Here is a 24,639-nt window from a genome sequence, read left to right on the forward strand (position 1 = left end):
CCCTTGCCCAGAGGACAACGGCGATGCGGATACCACCCCAAGGGGCCCGAGAGCACAGCAGGCCAAGCGGCAGTGATGTCCGCCAGCCATCAAGGACAGCGAAGAGGTCAGCAGCCGCTCCCGGGCCTCAGAGGGCAGCACCACCCAGGCGCATCACTGTGGTCCCAGGTCTGACACTAGGTGGATGTGGTGGTACCATCAAGGGGGACGGGGGCCGAAGAGGGATCTGGGCACTCACTACCGAGAGGCCCACTGTCTTGTGGGTGCCCCCGGCAGCATGAGGGTGGCACGGGACACCTGTGGCAGCCACGCAAGGCTCAAGGCAGAGTCAGACTAGTCCTGGGCCTCTGAGGTTCCTGACGTCCTGCTAAGCTGTGCCGGCCCCTGGAAGCAACAGGTGAGGGTTTGGCAGGGCTTCCTGCCAGGGAAGGAGCAAGCGTGGACGGCCCTGCCTTGGGACTCTCCCTTTCCTTTGCATCTCTGATGAACAAAACCCCTTCTTTTAGAGACGTTTCCTGCTTTGGTTGGTTCTCAGCAAGGTCCTCCTCCAGGCAATGTCCACCCTGCCCCACAAAGGACTTCCCATTCCTCTTGTTTCATCCATTATGGGCTGAATCTCTTTAACTCTAATAGGACATCTCATTTCTCTTCATTTCAAAGACACTCCCTTCATCCACTTGTAGGTATAATCCAGCATATTTTCCTTCTTGCCCTGGCTGCCAGGAAGCTCACATAAAATTAATGTTCAGTCATCTCTCACTGTGGCACGGGGGTGCTTCCTTTTGTTTCTCACTTCCTGATTAGTCCTCTTTTCGACTTAAAGCTTTAAGGTTAATTTAAAGCTCTTTTATTTAAAACACTGTTCGTAGTCCTGGGTTTTGGCAGTCGACAAGGAACAAATAAGCAGTTAATAATGATATGCTGTTTGGGGCCTGGATCTGAGATCTAAGGTCTCCTCCTAACCCCACGGTGAGCACTCTGAGCTGGTCTCTCCATCTCATGGTCTTGGTTTCTTCTTCTGTGCGATGGGGTTGGTCCCTCCCCAGGTGTTGTGCGGGTCAGGCGCCGCAGAGGACTGGGTAGCCTCTATGCTAGGGTGACCCTATGCAAGTGACCAACACTTGGGGCCTCAGTTAAGGGTTAGATCATGACCCCAGCCCAAACGTCTTCTGTTCGATTTGCCCAGTTGGGGTGCCGTGGTCTCAGGCCCAAGGGCCTCCTGATTCCTCGGACCCATGGGGGTTGTGACTTCCCAGGGGTTGAGCAGGGATTCCTGAGCAGGAAGGGACAGACGGGAAGGTTGGTGCTCTGCCCCGGTCTGGAGTCCACACGGCCCTGCTCGGACCTGCCTCCTTCCCTGGCCCCTGGCCTCAGCCTCGGCCCCCCTTCCACTCCGTGCTCCCCACAGCTCTTGGTCGAAAAGAGGAGAGAAAGGACTAACGGCTTATGTATTCTTTGGCCGATACTTGCTAAGTGTCCTGTTTGTCCTGCTCTCATTATTTAATGAATACGGATGGCGCTTGCTGTGTCACAGACCGTGCTCAGTCACCAGAGAGCCATCCCTGCACTCAGGAGCTCAGCCCCATGGAAATGCAGATGGGGTCAAGTGACAGCCCGGTGATGCATGATACACCCTGGAGAGTGCCCTGAAGGAGAGGCACAGCCTCTGCAAAGGATGACCTTGGGGGGCGCCCCCTGCATGTGGTTCCCTGAGGACCCAGCCTCTGAGGACAGACCTGAATGATGGTTAGAGCTCACTGGGTGGGGAAAGGAGGGCAGAGAGCCTTCCAGGCAGGGGTACCCCAAAGAGGAAGGGACAGGAAGGAGGTGACCCCACGGCTCAGTCCCAGAACAGTGGGGAGCTACAGGGGGCTCCGTGCCGCGGAAATGACAGTATCCGGTCGGCACTGGGGCGACATACAAAGATGAGAAGACAGAGCCTCCTCCTGCAGCTCACGTCAGATGGGGGGACCCCAGGAGGGAAGGAAAGGGCCACGCTCCATTCCCTCGTCCCCCCGGGACAGCAGCGGTCTGTGTCCCGTGGCACTGATGCACAGAAAGCCCTAGCTCTGTGTGAACCCCGCAGGCTCCCTGCACCCCTGCAGCCCACCCTCCAGCCCTCCCTCATCTTCAGAGTCGTTCTGCGCCAGGCATCCCTGGGGTGAGGCTGAAGGAGAGCACGACTTCACCCCAGGAGGAAGGGAGGGGAGTCCTGCATGGCCGGGCTCGGACCCGAGGGCCTCCGTCTTCTGTCGGTCAAGGAGCTGCATGGATTTCAGGCAAGGGTTCCTGTGCATTGCCCGGGGTCCTGGGCTGGGGATGGTCTTAGGCTTTAGGGCCCCACAAGTGATGCTGTTCACCCCGAGAGTCAGCAAGGGAGTCCCAAGAATGCCCAAATCAGCCAAACGCCATCTTTCCAGAAGCCCTGGTGTGGTGCAGGGACACAGCAACCGTGAGAGGAGATGCCCAACGTGCCCCAGGACCAGAAGCTTCCGAGAGTCATCACAGAGCAGACAAAATGCCAGTGTGCCCGGAGTCGCCTTCTCCTGAAACCGGCATCACTCTGGCTGAAACCAGTGACCCGGAAGACTCAGCTTCTTTTTAGCGGCACGGCTTGGGGGCAAGATGACAGGCCAGCTGACATTTGAGTCGGCCCCACTGGGGACTTTCACGGAGTGGCATTTCATCCCTTCACATTTGGATTTGCAAATCTGATCAGAGCTGTGCCTGGTCCAAGCTGACAGCCTCACTCTGGGGGCGCTCACACATCCAGGTGACGCCACCAGGCGCGGGGTGGCTAGGCAGGGAGACGGGCCACCGAGCTATTCCCGGGCCCTCCGCCCGTGCACTGCCTGCAGGGCCTGGGGCAGCCCAGAGCCCGTGGCTTGACACCACTGTGCAGGTCTGGAGCCCGCGGCCTAGCCGCGCTTTGCTTCTGCGGCCCCTGGCCAGGCTGTGTGACCCGGACGGGGCACGGGCAGCACGGTCCCTGACCCGCACCCTGTCCCACCGTGCTCCGGGTCCAGCTCTCTTTCTTGAGTCCACGCGAGCACGCGGCCGGTGGACCTGGTTTCCCCGCATCCTCAGGAGCTGCAGGTGGACCCTCCTCCAGGCCCCCGTGACACACACCCCCACTGTCCCCCTCCCCTGCCGGGAGCCCTCTGCATTCTCAGCTCCGCTTTTAAACGGCAGTGTCCCTCGAGGCTCTGCTGGGGCCCCCCACCCTGCAACTGGGGAAACCACCTGTCCCCGGTGTCTCCTAGTTCTCTCTCTCCAGCCCTGGATTCCAGCCAGCTGTGGGCACCTCACACTGACCATGTGCCAAACCTGTCTCGAGCTTCCCCCTGGACCCGCCCCTCCCAGGAGGCCCCCTCCAGTCTCCTGCTCCGCCACCGGGCGCACACCCATCCCACGCCCCGACATCTCTGTTGAAGGAGGCCGGGAACGAGCTGCCCCCGGGAGGCCCCAGTGCTGCCGGGCCCTGAGTGCAGACGGGAACCACAAGGCACCTTTCCACCTGCGATGGCCGGGCACCCTCCCCAAGGGCGAGGCTGGCTGGGGACCCCTCTGCACTGCCGCAGCACGTCGCTGGAGGCGCTGAAGAGCCTGCTGCCCGCCACTGGGCACTGGCAGGACTTCGCCCACCTGGAGCTGCAGGGAGCCTGGGACCTGTTCGCCACCACCCACACCGACCCGCAGGGCATGGGCCTCCTCGCCAGGTAGGGGCGGGGCGGGGCCAGGGGAAGGGGACTGCCCGGGTCACCCCTGCCCAGAAGGCTAGGCTGTGGACTTCCGTACCTCCAGGGCCTGCCTGCGAGCACAGCCCCACGGACTCACGCGTGTGCACGCAGGGCACGGAAAGCACGGGCGCCCCGCCCCCGTCTCACGCGCACACACTGGAAGCCTAGGATGCAGGCATCTTCCTCCGGCCCCTTCCACAGCCTGAGGCCTCCTAGGGGACAAGGGCCAAATCTGCTCCCCTGTCCATCCCATGCTCAGCCAGGGCCTGGCAGCCAGTGGGTGGCCAGTGGGTGCAAAGGGAGCAGGAAACGGTCGAAGAGAGATGTGCCCACCCACGCTCAGCAACACCTCTGGCCGCCTGGCCCCTGGGTTGGGGTGTGTGGGGAGGGGGACACGGGGCTGTGTCCGCAAGCCCAAGCCCTGCCCCTGCCCTTCGCCTGTGCCCAAGGCCATGGTGCAGAGCCGCTGCAAGCAAGTCACGGCGCTGATCACCCAGCTGCTACCCAGCCTGCAGAGCCAGGAGCAGCGGGGGAGGAAGGCAGCCATCGTCATCCTCACGGGGACCTGCGTGCGGCGAGGGGAGCCCCTCAGAGACAGCCTGAGCCCCACGTCCGGCTGCCTCAGCCGCCGCCAGAACCACACCAGCACCTCACCTGCCCGACAAACCCCTCACACCCCTCCTTCCCGCTTCCAGCTCCTTGGGGCCCACGGTCGGGGGCTTCTGGCTGGGTCCGCACCTCCCAGCGCCCCCTCAGCCTGCAGCCTGGGGGGACTGTCTTTCCACGCACCCTGCTCCCTGATGACTCGAGGTCCCACCCCTGGGACCGTGAAGCCAAAAGGGCAGTGAAAGAGTAGAAGGAGACCCCAATCAAAGCCTGTGCTTCTCCCACCCCACCCCGCTCGAGGAACGTCTGGGCCTCCCTCCACAGGGCTTTGTCCCCAAGTGCCCCACGAGCCAGGCTGTTGATGTATGCTGCTCCCAGCCTCGCTGTGTGACCTCAGACAAAGACCTTTCCCCCTCTGGGCCTCAGTCTCCCCAGCTGTACATTGAAGGATCGAACCAGCTTGGAGGTGGGTTTCAAATACCCATTAACCAAGATACCCAGAGGGAGCAGGTCAGCCACCCTCCCCAGACCGCCTGCCAGGCCCTGGTCCTACAGCCCTGCTCCCAGACACAGATGAAGGCCCCTAGGAGAGGATGACAGGACTGACCCGCCTGCCCCGGGGGCCACCCAGTTCCTCTACAGCCCTGCCCTGCTGGAGGTGCTCCCCAAACAGGCCGCCCTGACCATGCTGGCCCAAAGCCTCAGGGACCCCAGCCCTGAGGTCTGCCTGCTGAGCCTGTAGGTCCTGGGAAACGTCCTCTTTTTCCCAGAGAAGGTAAGAGGGTGAGGGGAGCCGTGGCTGGAGCAACCCCCAGAGCGGCCAGGTGTGCGGGGTGCAGACAAGGCCCACTGGGTTGGAATCCCGGCTCTAGGGACACAAAATCAACTTTCTGGGGCTAGGTTTCCTCACTTGCAGAATGGCGCTGGTGATGGCCTCTTGGCAGGGCCGCGGGAGGGGTGCAGCATCTACTCCCGAAGGACGCTGTCTCCACCACACCCGGGAATAGGCGGACGCTCCTGCAGACCTCCAGGCACCTAGGAGGAGCCCACCAGGTGGCACCCCAAGGCTGGCCCGCAGACAGGAGCCTCCCCTGAGAATCTTATGGGCAGGTACCCCCGGTCATTGCAGACTCAGCTTCACTCCCTCCCGATTGCACCCATCACCGTGCAACCCACATCCCATAATGAATGAACAGCTGGAACATTGCCAAAGAGGCAGAAGGGAAGGTCTGCAATGCTGCCTTAGGGGGATCTGGCCGTTCCATCTACAGCCCCCCAGCTCATCCACCTACCTACCCACTCATCCATTCATAAAGTCAGCCATTCATCCCTCCATCCATCCATCCACCCATCCACTTGTTCCTTGGGTCCTTCATTTATGAGTCATTCTTTTATTATTTCTTTCATTCATTCATTTCACTCAATCAGTTATTCACATTTGCTTTGTCACTCATTCATTCATTCTGTCAGTGGTCAGCCATCCAGACACCTGTCCCCAGGTGTTCTCCCAGACAGGCAATCAGTAGGAAGTGTCCATGTGCTTCCTCTCTACCCCGCACTGAGTGTGGACCTGCAGGAAGAGAGAAGACAGAGCAGAGGGGGCTACCAGACCAGCACGGCCAGGGCTAGGGAAGGTGGATGGTTCCCAAGGGGGGGTGCAGCCACAGCAGGGCTGGGGGAAACAACACACCCTGAGCCCCCCAGCCAAGGAGACCTGCTTCTGTGGGGACACGTTGAACTGGGCAGGGATGGAGCAGGCCCCAGGGCTGAGGGAGGGGCCGCGGTCGCTGCCCTAGACGCCAGAGAGGCACCCTCCGCTGGGGCCCATGAGAACAAATGGCCCCGCAGGACTGTCCACTTCTGTCTACCGTCAAACACAAATCGCACTAACTGGGTGCCGGTGTGTGCACTGGGAGACCGGAGAGTAGCTACACGCAAAAGACCCAAACCGACCGCTTACACACGGTAGAAGTGCATTTCTCTCCCGCCGCTGTGGCTGTCCCGCTCTGCACTCCCCAGGGGAGCAGGCTCCTCGTTTGTTGTGCTCCATTCTGGGTGCTGCCCTCCTCTGCAGGACCTGGGCGGCCACCAGCATGCCCACTCCAGCCAGCAGGCACACCCTGCCCCTTGAGGCACGACCTGCAAGTTGATCACTCACTTCTGCTCCAGTGGTCACGCGAGGAGGCCAGGGAAGTCCACCCCTGCCACAAAGGTGTCCTCTTACCAGGGAACAAGGGACCAGCTCGGCAGGCGGAAGGAGGGCCCCCTCCACCAATCCCACTGCTCACCTCGGGGGAGGGGATCCAGACAACTAGGCTAAAAACGACTTGACAGTCATGGGACAATCACGTTGAGAACCTGCACGCTGCTTTCAGGACTGGCGCGCAGCCAAGTTTGTCCTTGTTAGAAATTATATTTTGCTTTTAGAAGATGCTACCAATGTCATGCCTACATATTAATGAAATAATTCAACTGAAAACGCTGCAAATGTAGCCATCGAAGGAAGGCAGACACGCTCCAGTTAGCATGCCTCCCACCCACAGCTGACCTGAAACCATTCCCGTTCAGGTCACCTGTGACCTCCCCGCAGTGGACCCGTCAGCACATGTGACTGGGTGACCTTTCCGTCCACTTGGCCCCAGGACCCCTCCCTCACTTGGTTTTCCTCCCATGTCGAAGGTGGTGCCTTGTCATCTTCACCGGTTCTTCCTCCTGTTCTTGGACCCCTTCCCGCCGTTCTCCTTGGTCTACACTTGCTCCCTTGGTGGTATCCTCCAATCTTTATGTACCGCCTATAGGCCAGTTGCTCCCAAACCTGTATCCCAAACGCGGACCTGAACTCCAGCCTCGACCCTCAAACTGCTTGGATTCTAGCAGCATCTCAAGCTCAACCTGTGCACAACGGACCCCTCACCCCAAACAGGCTCCTCCTGCAGCCTCCATCTCAGGTGATGGGGGCTCCACCCGTCCAGTTGCTCCAGCCCCAAACAGTAAGGTCGTTCAGCCAATCAACAAACCCCACAAACACCCAGGCGTGCTCCTGCCTCAGGGCCTTTGCACTTGCTGCTCCTTCTGCTCGAAAGCTCTTCCAGCACCTCTTTGTAAGAATTTGCTCAGCTGTCACCTTCTCAGTAACAAATGCTCTGATCCTACTTAAAATTAAAACTTTAGGGACCACCCTGGTGGTCCATTGGTTAAGAATCCGCTTTTCAATACAGGGGGCAAGGCTTCGATCTCTGGTCGGGGATCTAAGATCCCACATGCTGTGCAGCACAGCCGATAAATAAATAAATAATAAAATAATTTTTTTAAAACCTTCATAACCACCACCTCTGCTGGGACCTCCACCCCTGCCCTGCTGTATCATACCACTCATCACTGACTGACACACGCCATGTTGTGTGTTTAACTTTGGGTCCTTCCCGTTAGAATCCATTCTGCCTGTCCAGTCCACTGCCAGACCTGGGTCCCAGCACCCTGGCTGCACCCAGTTGGTGCTCAGAAAGTGTTTGTCACTGAAATTAATTTAATACAGCTTAGGAAGCCAATGAAGTTGCCAAAAACTTGCTTAAAAGTTGTAAAATCAGCCTAGTTTGCACAAGTCATTGATAGGGGGCTTGATGGTGGGAAACATCCATTTGCTGACATGTCCCTTTCTGACATGTCCATCCAGGCAATTCATGAGCACACTGCACACAAGAGGAGCAGAAAGAATTGGCTGAAAATGAACTTAGCTTTTTCTTTTAAAGTAATGTAAAAATGGGAAATGGTCATTGCAACATAGAAGGTCTGGAGCCACCACTGGTGCACCCAACTCCCCATGACGTGATTCGCCAGCGACCTCAGTGTGTGCCCACCTGACCAAATTTGTCTCCTCCAGCCCCCCAGGCCCTCTCTGACCCATGGGGAGGCTAGGAATGGGGGTAAAGGCAGGGTGGGGCGGAGGAAGGGAAGGGTGGTCTCCAGGACTTGGTGGGGGCGCTCTGGCCAGCACGGAGCTGGACAGGAAGGACCTGGGAGCCAACTAGCACGGGGCTAATGCTCCCCTAACCCCAGGAGGACCCCCAGTGGCTCAGAGAGGAGAAGCCTGTCCTCAGTCTGTCCACAGCTCCCAGTGGACAGACCAGGGCTCGGAGCTCATTTCCCTCATGGGCAGAGCCAGGGCGGGATCCAGCAGGGCGCAGGGAACAGTGCAGGTGCCCAGGCCTGGATGGGGGTCTGGGAAGGGCAGAGTCTGTGTTGGCTCTGGGTCTACCCGGCAGGGCTGGGGTGCGGGGTGTGTGCAGAGGCAGGGGTCCCACTGCCCACCGGCCCCACCTCCCCCAGGGACGCCTGCTCCGTGGACTGCTGCCGCCCTTCCTCGACGGCTTCTCCCACAGCGGCGAGCCGGTGGTGGTGCGCATCATGGGCACCGTGTCGGACATGCTGCACCGCCTGGGCGCACACAGCACAAAGGCCCAGAGCTTTGGCATCACCATCAACGCCCGCTTCTTCTCCGACGACGTGAGTGTGCCCAGGGAGGGGCGAGTGCCCCCATCTCGTGCCCCTCCTGTGCCTCCCCCGCTCCCTTCCTCGAAGGCGGGGAGGACCCCAGGCCACGGTCCAGCTGGGGCAGGGAGGTGGAGGTCCAGGGCAGCTCCCTGGGTGTGCACCGGCACAGGTGGACCAGCCGGGAGGCCACCAGGTGGCGCTCGCCCCTCTCCATGGGGCTGAACTAGCGCCGACATCCAGTCTCTCCAACCCCACCTGTCCTCACCTTCCTGACCTGTCAGCACGTTTGCAATGGCAGATTTTCCTTCACTGGGAAATTAGAGTGATAAGCCCTGCCCCCCCCCAGCTGCATTCATGACACTCAGGTTGTCAGGATGTGATTGTGAGCATGAAAGAGAAACGATTTCAGGTCCCTGAGGATGGCCTGTGACCCTCCCCAGGAGCCCTGTCCCTGAGAGCCCTGAGCCCAGGTGAAAGGGTCCCGCTGAGGGGACTGAGCCCCACCCCCACCACGGAGCGGAGGGTCAGGAGCCCCAGGCAGGTCTGGCTCTGGCCCTGAGCCTCTGCCTTGCAGGAGCGGGATGGAGTCCAGGCAGCGGCCATGGCACTGTTCGGGGAGCTGGTGGCGTCAATGACAGGCAGAAAGCTAAGTGGCCTGAGAACCCAGGTGCACCAGAGTATGGTGGCCCTGCTGCTGCACCTGAAGGACAGCTGCCGGGCCGTCGTCACGGTCAGTGCCTCCCGATGGGCCTTCGCCTTGGCGGGGCTGGCGACCCACGGGTGGCAGGGGGCTGGGGGGCTGTAGATGGCAGGGGGGCAGGTTTGGCCCCCTCCTTGGTTTCCCTGCCCCTCCCCATGTGCACACACATGCACTCACACACACGTGCAAACACGTGGCCGTGCCGTCTGTGGTCAGGACACTGTCTGTCCTGCTCACTGCTGTGTCCCCAGCGCCTGGCCTGCAGTCGGGGCTCAGGTTGTTCGTTGAACTTGCTGAGATATGGGCTGAGCCCTACTGTGTGCCAGCCCGTGCCCCACGCCAGGCCCCTAAGACACAGCTCGGCCTTCCTGGAGCTCCCAGCGGCCAGGGAGATGGACAATAGCGGCCAGTGTCCAAGCCAATAGGGGCTGAGCGGGGCCTGGTGCCACGGCCAGGGAGGTGGGCGGGCTGAGCGCAGCCTCACAGGCAGCGGGAAGGAGCCCAGGAGGGGCCGCGCCCACGCTGCATCTTCCTCAGACCCTACCGGAGCCCGGGCCCTCCCCTGCGGTCCCCACAGCAGGCCAAGCTCGCCTTCCACCGCGGTGCGGCTGCGGCACACCCTCTCCTGCACGCTGGCCTGGGAGGCGAGACTTGGCGCCAGCCACTTCCTCTGGAGCTGCCTGGTTTGGGGCCGCAGCGGGGGATGGGAGGGGAGGGGGGCCAGGAGCCAGGCTCCCCGGGCCTGGGGCTCCGGTCCATGCTCTGTGCGGGCCCAGCCCTCTGGCCCCAGCGAGTGACAGGCGTGCTCCCCAGATGACCCACAGCCAGGAGGGGCTCAGCATCCACTTGGCACAGGCCCTCGGCTACCTGCACAGCCGCCGTCGTCACATCAAGACCTGGGCAGCGCTCTTCATGGGTGAGCGGGGGCCGGGCTTGGGGACCCCCGGGCCTGCCCCGCCTGAGCGCCCTGAGCCTCACCCGCCCACCCAGCACCTGCCTCGCCACTGCAGCTGGAGCTCGAGGGCCACTGGCAAGAGGAAAGGTGGCGAGGGGGCCAGGCCTCAGAGGGTCAGGAGCGGGTCCGAGCCCCCTTCCACCGGCCAGCGTGCTCCTGGTTGTCACACAGGTTATACCATCTGCCACCACCCCCAGGCCGTGTCCCAGATGGTCAAGGACATGGACACGAAGCTGCTGTTCTGCAGAAAGTGGCCCCAACCCGTCCACACCCACACCCGTGTCACAGGGAGGGTGGACCCCCAAACCCGCGGGGCTGAGAGGGGGTGGGGAAGGGGAGCGCCCAGGCCCAGAAGGCCCAGGAGGTGGGGTCTGGGTGCCAACCTGCCCCCCACACCCCAGGTGGGAACGAGGGCGCTGCCCTGTCAGGGCGGGGCTGTGGGCAGACGGACCGCAGGGGGCACCTCTGACTTCTCCCTCCTCTCCTGGAGCTTTTGAGGATCTTAAGAATGACCCAGAGCCCAGCATCCAAGAACTTGCCACCAGGCAGTCCTTCCTTCAGCAGATGGCAGCCGGACCGCGCTGACGTCCAGCCGTCCTCCCTCACCTTCCTGCTCACCCACCCCCAGCCCCGGGCCCACCGTGTCAGGCAGCCCTGCTCTGTCCACACAGCGCTTGGTTGCATAACATTTTTCCATTTGAAAGAAAGATCCAGATTCAACAAAGATGTGTCACACCTGTACGCTGCCTGCCCACCATTCCGTGGGTCCCCAGGGGAACCAGGCAAGCCCCAGGAGACACTGGCAGGCCTGGGTGAGGCCGGGGAGACCGTGTCCCCCAGAGACAAACTGGGAAGTCTGTGCAGCGCCCTGCAAATGACAACCCCTCCCCTCATGGAGATCAGGTGGGCTCCGCTTGGCCAGAGCCCAAGCCATGGCCTGCCAGTGTCCTGGGCGCTGGGAGGGCACTCCCAGGGCAGCCTTGGCCCTCGGGGCTCACTGCTGAGGGCAGCCATTCACCGGGGCACTCCGACGGCATTCAGCTTGTCTCTGGTTTAGAGCTCCGTAGTCACGGGGGGTGCTGACGGTGGGCAAGAGGCCCCTTGGCTGGTCTCCCTCAGCTCCTGCGACTCAAGGTCTCCCTCCACCCCCATCTCTAGCCTCCTGAATCCAGTCAGGGCTGGCACCCGGGGTTGGCAGCGGAACCAGCCTGGCCCAGAGGCAGACCTTCCTGGTGGGCCTGGCCCATCCTGGACGAGCTGTGTGGCCTTAGGCGAGGGTCTCAGCTCTCTGAGTCTCAGCTGTCCCATCTGTAAAATGGGTAGTAAGACCTTCCTCCAAGACCCCTTGGAGGGCTGAGTCTAGAAAGGGTCCCCTGACTCCCAGGGAGCCCCTGGAGACCCACCTGACCTTCAGGAGGTCCTTCCCCTCCCAGTCTTGGTCTTTCCACTTGTGCAATGGGCAGGTGGGCCCTTTCCCTGCCTGTGAGACCCTCCCTTGCCGGAGTCCTCCCTAGGGCTTCCCCCCAGGGTGTCTCTCTCGGGACCCCAGCCGGCCGCCCTCCAACAGGAGGTCCAGCCCAGCCCAGCCTGCCCCCTGCTTTCCGCCCCCACCGCCCCCCGTGCCCTTCCTGACCCTCCCCACTCCGCCCAGACAGAGCTTCCACCTGGAGCTCCTTGTCCACATCCCCAGCCTCGACACCTCCACAAGCCCCATCCCTCGAGGCCCTGCCAAACAAGGTCCCCTGCCCCTCGTCAGCCCCTCCTGAGGCCGGGCACCCCCCTAGCCGGCTCACCACCCCCCTTAGACTGTGAGCCCCTCGGGGCAGGGATGGGGCTGCACACGGCTGGCACCCAGGAGACCCCAAAACCTGGATGGTGGGTTGAAAAAATACAGCAACTTCATGGACACGCCCCAGATTCACTTGTGTTCTTGGGTGTGTTTGGGGAAAGGAGGAAATAACTCTTGGTAGAGCTGGCGGCCCCTCTCCACCTGGGAGCCCCGTCTCCCCGTCTGTGCATCTCTGAACAGGGCACCTGAGGAGGAGCTCTAGGTGGGTTTGCCTTTTCACAACTCTCCATCTTGTCCACAGACCTCCGCGGGTGCCCCCCCATCTCTCCTCCGCTGCAACCCCCTGCCTGGGGGGGGAGGGTTGCACTCCTTCAGGACCAAGAGGCCTGAGGGGGAGGGTCCCCTCGGTCCAGCTGGTGGGTAGGAGTGCCATCTCTCCTGAAACGGGGGGACTTCCCTGGTTTCACCCAGCACTTGCCCCCTGGCCACCTCTGGGCAGTGGGCAGGCACGCCTCCCACACATCCCTCCACCCGGCCCCAGTTCACCCTCCCTCTGGGAAGTCTGGTTTAGTAAAAGCTTAGAGCTGGGTGGGCCTGGACCCAACAGGTTCCTGGAGCCAATGGTGACCGGGCAAGCCCCCAGGGGAACTGAGACAGGAGAAGTCTGAAGTGGTGGGAGCCCAGTCCTGGCCAGCAGGGCGGGGGGCTCTAGACCCGGATTCACGGGAGGTGCGCCATTAACCGTACCAGCAGCAACAGTTCACTGCCAGGCCGGCCAAGGCAGACCAGGGGCGGGGAGACAGGGCCTGTGACCTGGTGGGTGGGCCACCCTCCCACCTGGGGAAGGTGCAGCCCACCCGACCCAGGGAGGGGCCAGCCCCCAGCTCTGCGAGAGCTGAGAGCTGCACACAGGGAGGCTGGGAGCAGGGCAACCCATGCCCCCAGGCAGACCCTGCCCCTCCCACACACACTCTGACCTATCACGGCAGGCCCAGTCGGCCACCATCACCCGCTCCCTGCTCTGGGCCTCTAAGGACACCTGGTGGGGGCAGTGCAGCCATCCCACTGGACACAAGCCCTGAGGAATTACCAAATGACCCACCCTGTCCTGCACAGGAGCAATGCCGTTGACCCAGCCTTGAAACAGCACCATGGCAACTGGGCAGAGCCTGCTCAGGCCACAGCCCTTGTTCTGGTCTATCTGGGATGGCCCCTGCCCCTAAGCCAGGGAGCGCAAGGACTCGGCGTGGACGCCAGGGGGCGCCCCAGCACAGCCGGCTGGAGGGGCTGCCGGCCCCGTCCTGTTCAGGGGCCTTCCCGGGGCCCCGCCTGCCCACTCGAGGCCGCCTGGCCCCCACCCCACTCTCCAAACACACACAGCCACAGGGTCCGGTTTTATTGCCTTCGAGTGTCCAGAACATCTGACCGCCCCAGACCAAATAATTTAAGGTGCCAAGAACAGGTCAGGGTGAGGGGCTGCAGAGGAGGGGCCGGGCCCAGTGGTTAAAAAATACACCAGCCCCCAAACCAACGGGCCAAAGAGGAGAGCTGCCCAGGGGCAGGGGCAGGGCACTGGCAGGAGAGCCAGGGACACAGGGTGAGGGGGAGATTAGAGGGAATTAAGCCTCAGAGGGACAGAAGGAGCCGAGGGCACAGACAGAGACACACGGGGCACAGAGGAAGAGACAGACGCGGGCATGTAGACAAAAGGAAGGATGGACCAGACAGTGGTGCGAGCACACACACACACACCTGCACGCGCGTGTGGACAGAGACGCAGGGGGACGGTGACAGGAGACAGCAAAGGGCGCGTGGGGCGGGCCGGACCGTTGGTGGCGGGTGTGCTGAGGCATCTGGAGAGGAGGGAGATGGAGCCCCGCTGAGCCCGAGGCCAGGGCGCCAAGGTCCTGAGCTACATGACACAGCACTTGGTCTTGTGCGCGTGTGGGTCCTTGAACCGCAGTCTCTGCTTAGGCCGGTATTTTTCCAGGTAGGTAAGCTGTTTGCTGTTGATGGCTCCACGCCGCTTCCTGGGCGGATGGAACGGGGCGGGGGGCGGGGATCAGGCGGGACCCGGGCTCGGCCACCTGCCCTGCCCCAGGGCCTCGAGGCACCGGAGTCCAGTGGGGCTGGAGCGGGTCCTCGTAGCCAGCAGAGCCCATCCCGCCTCTAGGCCTTTCCCCGGGCTGTTCCTGCGGCCAGAATCACCCTTCCCCCATCACCTGCAGTCACCGCTGCTGGCCTTCGACTCACCTGGCTATCACCTCCTCCAGGCTGGCTCCCTGACCCCCACCCACAAGGTCCCCGTGTCTACCTGGGTACCACCTCACCCCCAGGCCCTGGGACCCCAGAGGCCGCAGGGGTGGAGCCTGGGCATCCCGGCTGGCTGGGAGGGGGAGTAGAGGAGAGGGGAGGTGGACCTCAGGTGCCCAGGTGTGAGGGCACCTAGGGCTGCCCACCGGGCGCTTCTGGAGGCCCTCTGTCCCCACCCGCCCGTGACCTCAGACGTGGCCACAGACTTGCTCTGGCCAAGGAAACGTGAGTGGGGGAGGTGCAAGCCTGTGCTTCTCTGAGTCACCAGGTTGGGCCCAGCCCCCAATCACGGGCCTCGGGCCTCAAGCTGGGGAACCACCAACGAGGTGGGTGCAGGAAGGGCTCTGGTGAAGGCCCGGCCCTCGCCCTGGTGCCCCTTGGATCTGCACCAAGGCGCAGAGCTGCACACAGGCTCACGGAGAGAAACAGCGTGTGCCTGTGTGTGCGCGCGTGTGTGAAGGAGTGCCGGGCTCCCGAGGAGGCCTGAGCTCCCACGGGTGCACGCAGGCCTGGCTGTCTGGCTGGTAAACAAGCCTGCCTCTGGGAGAAAGGTGGCTGTGCCCTGGAAGCCGCCACTGGGGGAGCAGCACAAGAACACACACAGGCAGAGCGTGCGTGTCTCTCACACACACACACACGCACGCACGCACACATGCACACACACACACACACACACACACACACACACGGCGGCTGGGCTGGGGGCGGGGGCAGGCCCAGTGCAGGCCCAGGTCCTCTGCCATCCGCCCCACTGTCCCTGCTGACACCCCAAGACCCTGCACCACCAGGGCTCTTTTCCCGGGAGCAGTGGTAGAGACAGGAGCCCCCCACCCGAGGAGGAGGAGGGGGGAGACCCCCGTGGGGGCTGAGAAGCTGGGGCAGAGGCCCCAGGGGCCAGGGCTTCGGAAGGGCAGCTCTGAAAGACCGCCGTGTGTCAGTCGTCCCTGGGGTGTTGGGGAAGGTGGGCAGATGCCACAGGAGGTTCCTTTCACAGAGGGGCTGCGCTGGATGGCTTCTGGGGGTCCTTCCTCTCCCAGGTAAGGAGAATGACACCCCTCATCAGGAGTGCTGGAGGCTTAAAGAGCTGTTTGCCCCAACTCCCTACGCGGGCCTGCTCGTTACTCAGCACAGCACAGCCTGTCTGGACTGCCCTGCGCCCCAGGCTGAGGGAGCCGCGGGCCACGGAGGTGGGACCAGCCAGGCCCTCACTGGAGCCTCTCCTCACTCGTACCTCCCAGCCAGGGGAGAAGGCCACACTCAGACACCAGTCCTCAGTCAGGGCCAGGCGGCCTGAGCGGTACGTTGGTACCACAAAAGGAGGCTGCACTGGACCGGGGGATGCCTCAGAGCACACCCCGGGGCCAGGGGTCAGGAGTGCCCACTGGCAGGGCACTGGGCCCTGCGGGGCGGGGAGCACAGGATAAGGGCCCCCTCAACCCGGGCCCCTGAGCGCTCACCACCGCCCTCCCCCACCGGCCACTCACTGTCGGATGAACTGGATGGCGTCCTCGTACTTCATCCCACTCTCGATGAGGGCCAGAGCCACGAGGACCGGAGCCCTAGAGCGGACGGCAGAACGAAATCACCCGAGCCTCTACTCCCAACCCCTCCCCTGACAGGCCGCCTACTGAAGACACAGAGCAATGCCTTCCCCCTTGGGGCCTGAGGGCTGCCCAGACTCCCCCAGTGCCCTGCCCTGCCCTGTGGAGGGCACAGGCTCCTCCGGACCCTGCTGTGTGACCTCAGGTGAGCCAGGCAACCTCTCTGTGCCTCAGGCTCCTTGTGTGTAAATATGTTGGTGGGAGGGTTGAAGGAGGGAGAGTAAAGCGCTGGGCTTAGGTCTGGTTGTGGATAAGAGATTGACTCTTGGCTATCAACCCCACTCAGCCAGTCCCTCTGCAAACGGGGATTCCACCACCTGGGTCCGTCAGTGAAACCCAGGCTATTTGCTGGGGGCAGGGCCTTTGTGCCTGGAGAGGGGCGGGGCTGGCAGCTCCTTCCTGCTCAAGTGCACAGTCCCAACCACAGCAGGAGGGAGCAGGGTCAGACTCTGGGAAGGACTTCCTCCCCGCCCAGGTCTGGGAACTTCCAAGGAAGGAGGTCATGTGTGATGTGGGCTCAGCACCCACATCCGAGAGTGAGCCAGGCCACAGGGTCCCCAAGTTCAAGCCAGCTGCCCTGCCCCGCCAGCTCACCGTCCCAGGCCGGCCACGCAGTGCACAGCCACGCAGCTGCCGGGGTCGTCACAGAACTTGGTCTTCAGCAGGCTCAGCCAGTCCTCCACCACTCTGCCGGGTGGAGGCGCCCCGTCGTCAAACGGCCAGTCCTGCGGAAGGAAGCAGCCCGTGAGGGCCCTCCACGCCAGAAGGTGGGGTGAGGGGCACAGGCTGGCCTGCCCACGGGCTCTCGGGAAGCACAGAGGGTGTCGGGAGCCCACGAGGTGAGGGCCAGGGCACAGGGCCAGGGAGCTCCCCACTGCGAGGCTCCTCTTCATCCTCTCCGCTCCCTCAGCTGCCCTCTCCTCCAGGAAGCCTCCCCGGAACACCCTGCTCTTTTCTTCAAGGAGCCCCGGGAGCCCTACCCCCCTCCCCATCAGCCCACACTGCGATTCTGGGGCCAAAGCCTGACCCTCACCCAGCCTGAGAGGTTCTGGGTCAGGAGGCCCAAGGGGTCTGGCCCACAAACATGGTGACATGTGCCTGTCTGTGTCCCCAGCCCCCAGCACAGCTGCACAGAGCAGGCCGGGCCCAGTGAGGATGGAAGCACTTAAGTCCCAGTGGAGCAGACTTAGTGCCGTTGAGTACATCCACATGTGCCCACCAAGGCTAGGCCCCCGGGTCACCTAATCCTGTTGCCGGACTCCAGATTCAGCAACCCCTGGAGGAAACCGGTCTGCCTGGCGGCTGTAAGTCTAACTCAGATCCTTCCTGCTGCAGTGAGAGGGGTGCGAAAGGCTGCGGACTCCCTGTGCCACGGGTCGCTTTACCACGTTCACCTGGTGCTTTTCAAGCACCCACGCTCTACAGGTGAGGAAACTGGGATCACTCAGCGGGGAAGGGGCAGAGGCGGGACTCAGGCAGGCCCGTCTGACCCTGAGGCTCCGACCCTTCCACCACTCTCACCACGGTCGCCTGGCTCGGCGTCCTCCCCAGAGGGCCGGCCCCAGGGCTCTGGTCGAGGCACCGGGAAACCCGTGGCCCATCCCACAGGGCCTGCCGCCTAGACGCAGGTCCCCAGCACCGGGGACCAAGGAAACAGCCCCCAGGGTCCCTCCCCACTGCCTCGGTAGAGCCTCCCCAGGGGCCCGCCAGGTGCCCCCAGCCCACCCTCCCGGAGGCACCCGCTGCCCGGTGACAGGGCCCCGAACGCCAGGCAGGGAGACAGAGGTGCGCCCCTGAGGCAGCCCAGACCCTTAGAGGTGAGGCCCGGGCACGAACACGGCGAGGGGGGCGCAGCAAGGCGCACGCGGAGAGGCCACGCGTGCCTGCTTCCCGGTGCGGGGCCCCAGCTCCCTGCAGCCCCGCCCCGCGCGGCAGCCTCACCACGACGGTGATGCCGTCCTTCTCCAGCGGGGCCTTGTCGTAGGTCACTTCGCACACACGCACCACGGTGGTGGCCCCGTACTTCTTCAGGTCCTGGCAGGGGAAGGAAGGCAGGGCTGAGCCGGGACTGCGGGGCTCAGGGCTGGGGACCCCCTGACTAGGCAGAAAGGCTGACACCCAGCGTGAATCACCAGTGGCTCACTGACTTTCAGGCTCAGTGACTTGCCGAGGGTGGGACAGTCTTACCTGATGCTCCTGGGGCAACTGTCCCTGGGCCCACCCAGCAGCAGGGAGGGTGTCCCCACCGACCCTCCTTGCCATCGTGGCTACCCAGCCGGGAGCCAGCTTCCTAGCACTACCTCCCTCCTCTCGGGTGCTCAGGGCCCCAGATCACATCAGCAATTTCCAGGCAAAGATCCTGGGTCCCCAGGCAGGGATAGGACACCACCAGCCCACACATGAGCCCCTGCACGGTCCCTGCTCTGGGCAGCCCTCCCAGCCAGGGTTGCAGGGACAAGTCCAGTCAAGGGGCACAGCCAGACCCCGAACAGAGGCTTTCAGAGTCTCGGCAGGGCAGGCCTCGGGGCGGGGAGGGCAGGCGCCTGCCCAGATGGCACCCGGGAGGGAGCCAGGCCCTGCACACCAGCGGGGAAGCCCCGGGCTGCCAGGGAGAAGGTCACGGCCAGGCGTAGGGATATTTATACACTGGGGCGGAGGGCTCCACTCCACGGGGTCCACGTGCCGGGGCTGCACCCACCCCGACCTGCTCCCAGCAATTTTAGGAGCAGTGAGGAACCGGCTGCTGGACCTTGCTCATCATGCGACGGGGACACTGGACCCCGTGAGGACAGCACAGAGCTATTCTGAGAATGCGGGGAGCAGGGGGCGGTGGTGCAGGGCTCTGAGGCCAAAGGGGCGCCTCACATCCCTCTGTGCCTGCAGCCGAGGGTGCTTCCACCCAGCCCAGGGCTGGGCCCTGACCCTCATCACAGACTGAGCGCTGCCCCCGCTCACACGGAGCCCTGCCTCTAGCGACAGACTGAGCTCTGACCCTGCTCCCACACTGAGTCCTGACCCTCCATCACACACTGAGCCCTAATCCTGGTCACACTCAGCCCTGACCCTAATCACAGGCTATACAGGGGGACAGCCCTCCCCTACAGGGTCCCACCTCAACATCCAGGGTCCAGGTCCCCCAATGGCAGGGTGCCCACTGCCTCTCTCTACGGGTGCTGAAGTCCTCTCGTGCCCAGGCCCCTGTTCAACCAGGACAAGCGCTCAAGGAAGCTTATCTCATGTTGCAGAGGGAATGGCTGGAGGCCTGAGGCCACAAATGGCCCTGCACACAGCCACAGGCTCTGCAAACAGGAAGGGGCACTACAGAGGCCAGTCTCCTGCAGGGGCCAGGTGGAGAGCTGCAGGCTCTGCAGACACACCTGGCCCCATCTGCTGCGGCCACGAGCAGCGCACACCTCAACCTGCTGGCTCCCAGGGTCCGGCGGTCACTCTATCCCGGGGCCGCCTCGGACTCCCGCCCAGCCCCTCCTCACACAGATATCTGTGGCCTGAAGCCCCCAGCCGGCCTGTTCCAACCCAAGGATTCCCCCACTGCCGGTGGGCTTCCTGCGGCCTGGGCTGGCCATGCAGCTGGCCTTCGTGCCCTGCGACCGCCTGTGTCCAGGCTGCTGAAGCAGCCAGTCCTCACATGGGGGACCCTCCCTCCTCCTTCGCTCAGCCTCCTCACAGAGGCCAAACGGCCAGCAAAGGCTCGGGACTGCGCCGGCCACAGGTGACGTCCCGAGGAGGCGAGGCCCGTTTCTCCTCCTGCCTCGGAACCTGCCTCTGTTCGTGCAGCGTGGACTCCCGCTGCCCACCCTGCAGGCCCCAGCGGGCCCAGCGGATACCCCCGCAGTCCTCACCCCAGCTCTGCGGGAAGGACACCCTCGGGTGCCCCCCGGGGACCCTGTAACCAGGCTGGCAGCTCCGCTCCCAAGCGCAGTCTCTGGGCCGACAGCTTTGCGTCTCACTCTGCGGCCCTCGGGAGACCCCCGGCCGCGCGGCCGGGCGTGCTGGACACTCACCGCGATAAAGCTGCTGAGGGTGGCGTTGGTGGGGTTGTGCGTGATGAGGAAGCGCATGTTCTTGTAGCTGACCTCCACGGGGGCCGGCCGGTTCATCCGCGCCATGGCTGCACCACGAAGGCGGGGCGGCGCCCAGGAAGGGCTGCAGGCGGGGCCGGGGGCGTGGGTGGGAGAAGGCCCCAGCAGCCCCCCAGAACCCAAGGAGAACGAGATCCCTGTGCTTGTCCAAGAGAGAGAAAACGCTTCTTTAAAAACCTGCCCCCCAACACCGCGCACAAATGTTGTGCAAATACTTGGGAGGGGGGAGGATGCTGCCCGGATTAACGGGTGGATAATTAAAAAAGAAAACCCAACTCTTTAAAAAACGAAAGGAACGAAAGAGCCCCCCGGAAGTAAAATGGACCAGTCCAAGCTCCTGCCTCTCCGTGCTGGATAATTACAAGGGGGCAAAAGCAAAAATAACGACAACCAAAAACAGTCAGCAAAGAAATCTTTAAGAAGCCCAAAGTGAGTCCGACCGCTGCGGCCGTGGCCAGCGCTCTCCTGTCGCTGGGGACGCCCCGTCTGCATCCGTGGACAGGTCGACGGCCGCCTTCACTCAAAGGCCCCAAACCCCCAAGGACCAAAGGAAGAATGAACTCCAACTGAACCAACGGGGCGGCCTTGGGGTGGGAGCAGGCGGCTGTGACACGGGGCCTCCGTCACGTTACCCCATCGGGGTACGGCGAGTCCTGGAAGGGGGCAGGGGGCTCAGGCGGCAGCGCCGGCCCCGGGCCGGGCGGCGGGGGCCATGGGCGGGCGAGGGCAATGGTGAGGGCCGGGGGCGCGGGGTCTCAGCAGCAGGCGCGGCGGCGATGCTGGCCGCAGCGGCACTCAGAGTGGCCCTCTGAGGCCCTCTCCATAAATCCCGGGCTGGTCAGCGGCAGGCAGCGTCTGGGGAGGAGGGGAGAAAAAGAAATGAAAAGGGAAGGGGTCCCCGGGCGCCCCACCTCCCGGGAGGGGTCCCGGCCGGTGCTTCTCCCGGGCCCTGCTACAAGGCCGCGCTGAGCGAGCCACCCTCCCTGGGCCTTGGTTTCCCCATCTGGGAGCATAAGGAAGGACGGCTCCTGCTAGGGCTGACCCAGAGCCCTGAGGTGACAGGACAGCCACCAGGACAGGGCAGAGAGGGACGGACGGAGGGACATACCCCTCCCCCGGGAGCGTGCTGAACCCCGAAACACGGATTTCAGGGCAGTCTGTGGTAACAGAGGCCCAGCCCCCATCCCCTGAGCCCGGGCACCCCAGGATGTCCACCCCCGCCCCGGGACAGTCACCCCCTCCTCTGCAGAACGCCGGCCTCTGTGGCATTTCCAAGCCCACGCTGCTCTGGGCCAGCCGGTGCTCCGGGAAAGGGGCTCAGGTGCAGAGCACGGCGGGCTGAGGGTACGGCAGCCTCACTCACGGCCAGGCACCGCCTTACGCATCTCTCGAGGGCTCCCCGGGGAAACCTCCGGCTCTGGTCAGCCTCTGCCCTGGGCCACCGTCCACCACTCGCCCACAGGGCTGGCCACGCACCGGAGGTAAACAAGCGGCTCTGCCCTCCAGCAGCTCGGAGAAGCGGGGACAGACCACAGGGGCCAAATGGCCAGGACCGGCCACCAGGTGCTTGCCAAGATGGTAACAGTGCAGGTGGCCAGGAGTGGGGTCCCGCTGTGACAGGGCCTCAAGGAGGGATGCTGCTGGGCCACAGAGACAGCCATCAAGCACCTCGCGCCTGTCTCTCACTCTCTAGGCCCCAAAGGGCCAGGGCCAGGGGCCCCGGCAGGAGCACCCAGCCAGCCTCACTCCCACCCACACAGACGGGCTGGGAGGACTTGGGCACATCACTGGCCTCAGTTTCCCCATCTGTACAGTGAGGGGCCAAACGAGATGCTGCCAAGGTCCCTCCAGCACAACCCAGTGGTCAGCGGACGCCCCCGGCCACGGGGCTTGGCCCAATCCCACCTGCTCACCCGGCAGGTCCTCCATCCCCCGCGGCAGACAACTCTTACCTCTGCCCCGCCCAGCACCCCGTTCCCCAGCTGCCCACCAGGCCGGCTGGGCCCCTGGAGCCTCAACCTGGGTGCAGACAGGGCCCGCAGCTGGGACCCGGACGCGGTGGAGGGCCTCCAGCGCCGCTCCCAGGCTCACACTCTGCTCTGTGCCTTGTCTAGGAGGGTTACGCGGGCGTCCCCGGGGAGGGGGCAAAAGACAGGGAGAAGGGATCCCGCACCCTCCCAGAGCGAGCTTCGCTCCCAGTACAGGCAAGGAAGGAGCCAGCCGCGGGCGCCCTGAGCAGCACACAAACACCTGCTCCTCCTGGGGCTGCGGGCTGTTCCTGTGTGCGTGCGTGTTTACCAGGAAGCCACAGGACTACAGGCCTCTCCAAGGGCCTGACCCGCCACCTCACCGCGCATAGCTGCTGGACACCTGGGGAGACCCCGGGGGCAAGGGCACATGGCCTGGCTCTTCTGCCAGTGTCCCTGGATGGCCCTCAGAGCTGAGGGCCCAGAGCCACACCACACTGCTGCCCACGTGAGCCTCAAGGGTCACCCGTTGGCAGGGGTCAGGGGGCCCGGCCCTAGCTAGAATGGGGTCAGGGTCTGGGCCGAGGTTGAACCAAGATCACTGCCCAGGCCGGGTCGGGCTCTAGCCACACACCCCACTTGTCTCCTCCATGTCTAGGGCCCACACCCCCAGGTGAGAGCAAAGCAGTGAAAGCCCCCTTTCCTGCCCCGGGCAGCCAGGCCTGTGGCTCAACCAGGCCTGTGGCCTCCCCCCAGGGAGGGGCCCTCCCTCCTAACCACACCCCCTCGGTGAGGTCACTGAGCAGGCCCCCAGGCAGGGCTGACCCAAGTCCACCAGCCACTGCTCCTGGCCGCCACCCCCCATGATGCGGGAGCCCTTCTGGGAGCCCAAGGCCCCTCCCTCTGGCCTTCCTACCACCGGCCCCACGTCACTGCTGGGCTGGGACCCCAGCGGCCTCCACCCGGGCCGGCTCTGAGCCCTCTGCTATGTCCAGAACAGTCCTCCTTTCCAGACCCGTTAGGGGCGGCCCCATCCTGGCCCCTGCTTGCAGATAAATAAACCAGCCAGGGAGAGCTGGAGGGCCTTCTCGGGGCCCTGACCACGCCAGGCCCCGGGAAGCGCTCCTCGCGGGCGTTCTCAATCTCAAGTCCAGGAGGCTCATTCCCGGTGGCACAGCTGGTTGAGAAGCTGGAGTTTGCAGAGGGCTTCAGAGAGCGCCAGCCTCTCTGCACCCCGGACCCTGTATGATATTGGGGGGAGGCTGGAGGACCACGGCTCAGTGGGGTCCCAGGAGAGCTAAGGAGGGGGGGCATGGGAGCACCGTGGGCGGGGCTGGGACCAGTGGGCTGGGGTGGCGCCGTGGGCGCGCAGGCATCCTGTCCCGCGGTGTTCGAGCAGCAGGGCGAGGGGGCGGGGGAGACGGGCGGGGGAGGCTGGTTCCGAGGGATACGGCCCCCTCCCCGGGGCGGGGCTGGGGTCCTCCCGGCACGGCCCCCGCCCTCTTGCGCCCCGGCTCACCGGCGCGCAGGCGTCCCGCCTCCACCGCCTCCATTCGCGCGAGGCCGGGCAGGGCCGGGACGCGGTGGCTGAGACCCAGTGCGCGGGGCGCGCCGGCCTCCCCACGGATGCTCCGCGGCCAGGCTGCCGGGGGGCTATTTATAGCGCCCGGGCATCACGTGGGCGGCGTGGCCGGTGACCGGCGAGCGACCCGGCTTGTAGTGGCTCCCACACCTGCCGCCTAAATATAACCACGACCCGGCCCGCGCGCAGGGGCAGACAAAAGGGCGGCGGAGGGCCGAGCCGGGAGAGGAAACGCCGCAGAGGAAAGGGAAACGCAAGGGCGGGGGCGCTGTTCGCGCACCCCGCCTTCCTCCCGCCGGGCTCCGGCGCCCTCCTGAACCCTCTGGGGCTCCCCATGGCCTTCCTTCTCCAAGGAAGGATTCGCTCTGCGGAGAGGGAGCGGCGCCAGGTCGTGAGGAGCTCAGCATGGAGCCAGGCTCCTGGCGGGGACCGCAGCACAAGCCAAGGCCCAGAGGGCGAGCTCCCTACGTTGCAAATGGGAAGGAGGGTGCCTGTGGCCCAGGTGGGTTCCCGAGGGTGACACCCACAGGATGGTGGCCCACCACCTGGTCTGGCCCTGAAGCCCTCCTGCTCCAGCCTCAAACCCGGGGGCCCCTCCACTGTGTGCCCCCTTCGTGGCCCTGGCAGCTCCTCCCAGATGCTGCTGTCCCGCACTGAATCGTCACCACACCCCTGGGCGGGCGCTGGCACCCCGCCCCAACCCCCCCCCCCCCCCCCCCCCCCCCCCCCCCGTATGCAGGTGAGGAAACCGAAGCACCCGGACACACAGGGAGCGGTCTCCACATCCCGGCTCAT

At 64.1% G+C, this 24,639-nt stretch overlaps 2 protein-coding genes across 4 annotated transcripts in view; one reads left to right on the forward strand and one right to left on the reverse strand.

Annotated features, from left to right (window-relative positions):
- The window catches only part of MROH5 (maestro heat like repeat family member 5), a 40,739-nt gene extending 29,662 nt beyond the window's left edge, over positions 1-11,077 (forward strand). Inside the window, 10 exon segments of the mRNA XM_029223219.1 lie at positions 3,435-3,719; positions 4,189-4,309; positions 4,978-5,121; positions 8,673-8,849; positions 9,412-9,567; positions 10,115-10,137; positions 10,139-10,220; positions 10,351-10,453; positions 10,664-10,735; positions 10,983-11,077. Coding sequence (XP_029079052.1) covers positions 3,435-3,719; positions 4,189-4,309; positions 4,978-5,121; positions 8,673-8,849; positions 9,412-9,567; positions 10,115-10,137; positions 10,139-10,220; positions 10,351-10,453; positions 10,664-10,735; positions 10,983-11,077 — 1,258 coding nt within the window.
- Positions 11,078-13,944: 2,867 nt separating this feature from the next.
- Positions 13,945-21,513, reverse strand: PTP4A3 (protein tyrosine phosphatase 4A3). Of its 3 annotated transcripts, XM_029223027.1 has the most exons (5): positions 20,218-21,513; positions 18,137-18,229; positions 16,790-16,920; positions 16,079-16,153; positions 13,945-14,311 (listed from the first exon to the last, which is right to left on the reverse strand). In XM_029223027.1, the coding sequence occupies exons 1-5, from the start codon at positions 20,320-20,322 to the stop codon at positions 14,194-14,196; spliced, it is 522 nt and encodes a 173-aa protein (XP_029078860.1). In that variant the 5' UTR covers positions 20,323-21,513; the 3' UTR covers positions 13,945-14,193. The 3 variants fall into 3 exon arrangements, with proteins under 3 accessions (XP_029078860.1, XP_029078858.1, XP_029078859.1); XM_029223025.1 differs by lacking the exons at positions 18,137-18,229; positions 20,218-21,513 and having other exon boundaries at positions 16,790-17,886; XM_029223026.1 differs by lacking the exons at positions 13,945-14,311; positions 16,079-16,153 and having other exon boundaries at positions 16,852-18,229.
- Positions 21,514-24,639: the final 3,126 nt, after the last annotated feature.

Source organism: Monodon monoceros, unplaced genomic scaffold (genome assembly GCF_005190385.1).
Source record: "Monodon monoceros isolate NGI ecotype Baffin Bay Population unplaced genomic scaffold, NGI_Narwhal_1 Super_Scaffold_14, whole genome shotgun sequence".
NCBI classification, from domain to species: Eukaryota; Metazoa; Chordata; class Mammalia; order Artiodactyla; family Monodontidae; genus Monodon; species Monodon monoceros.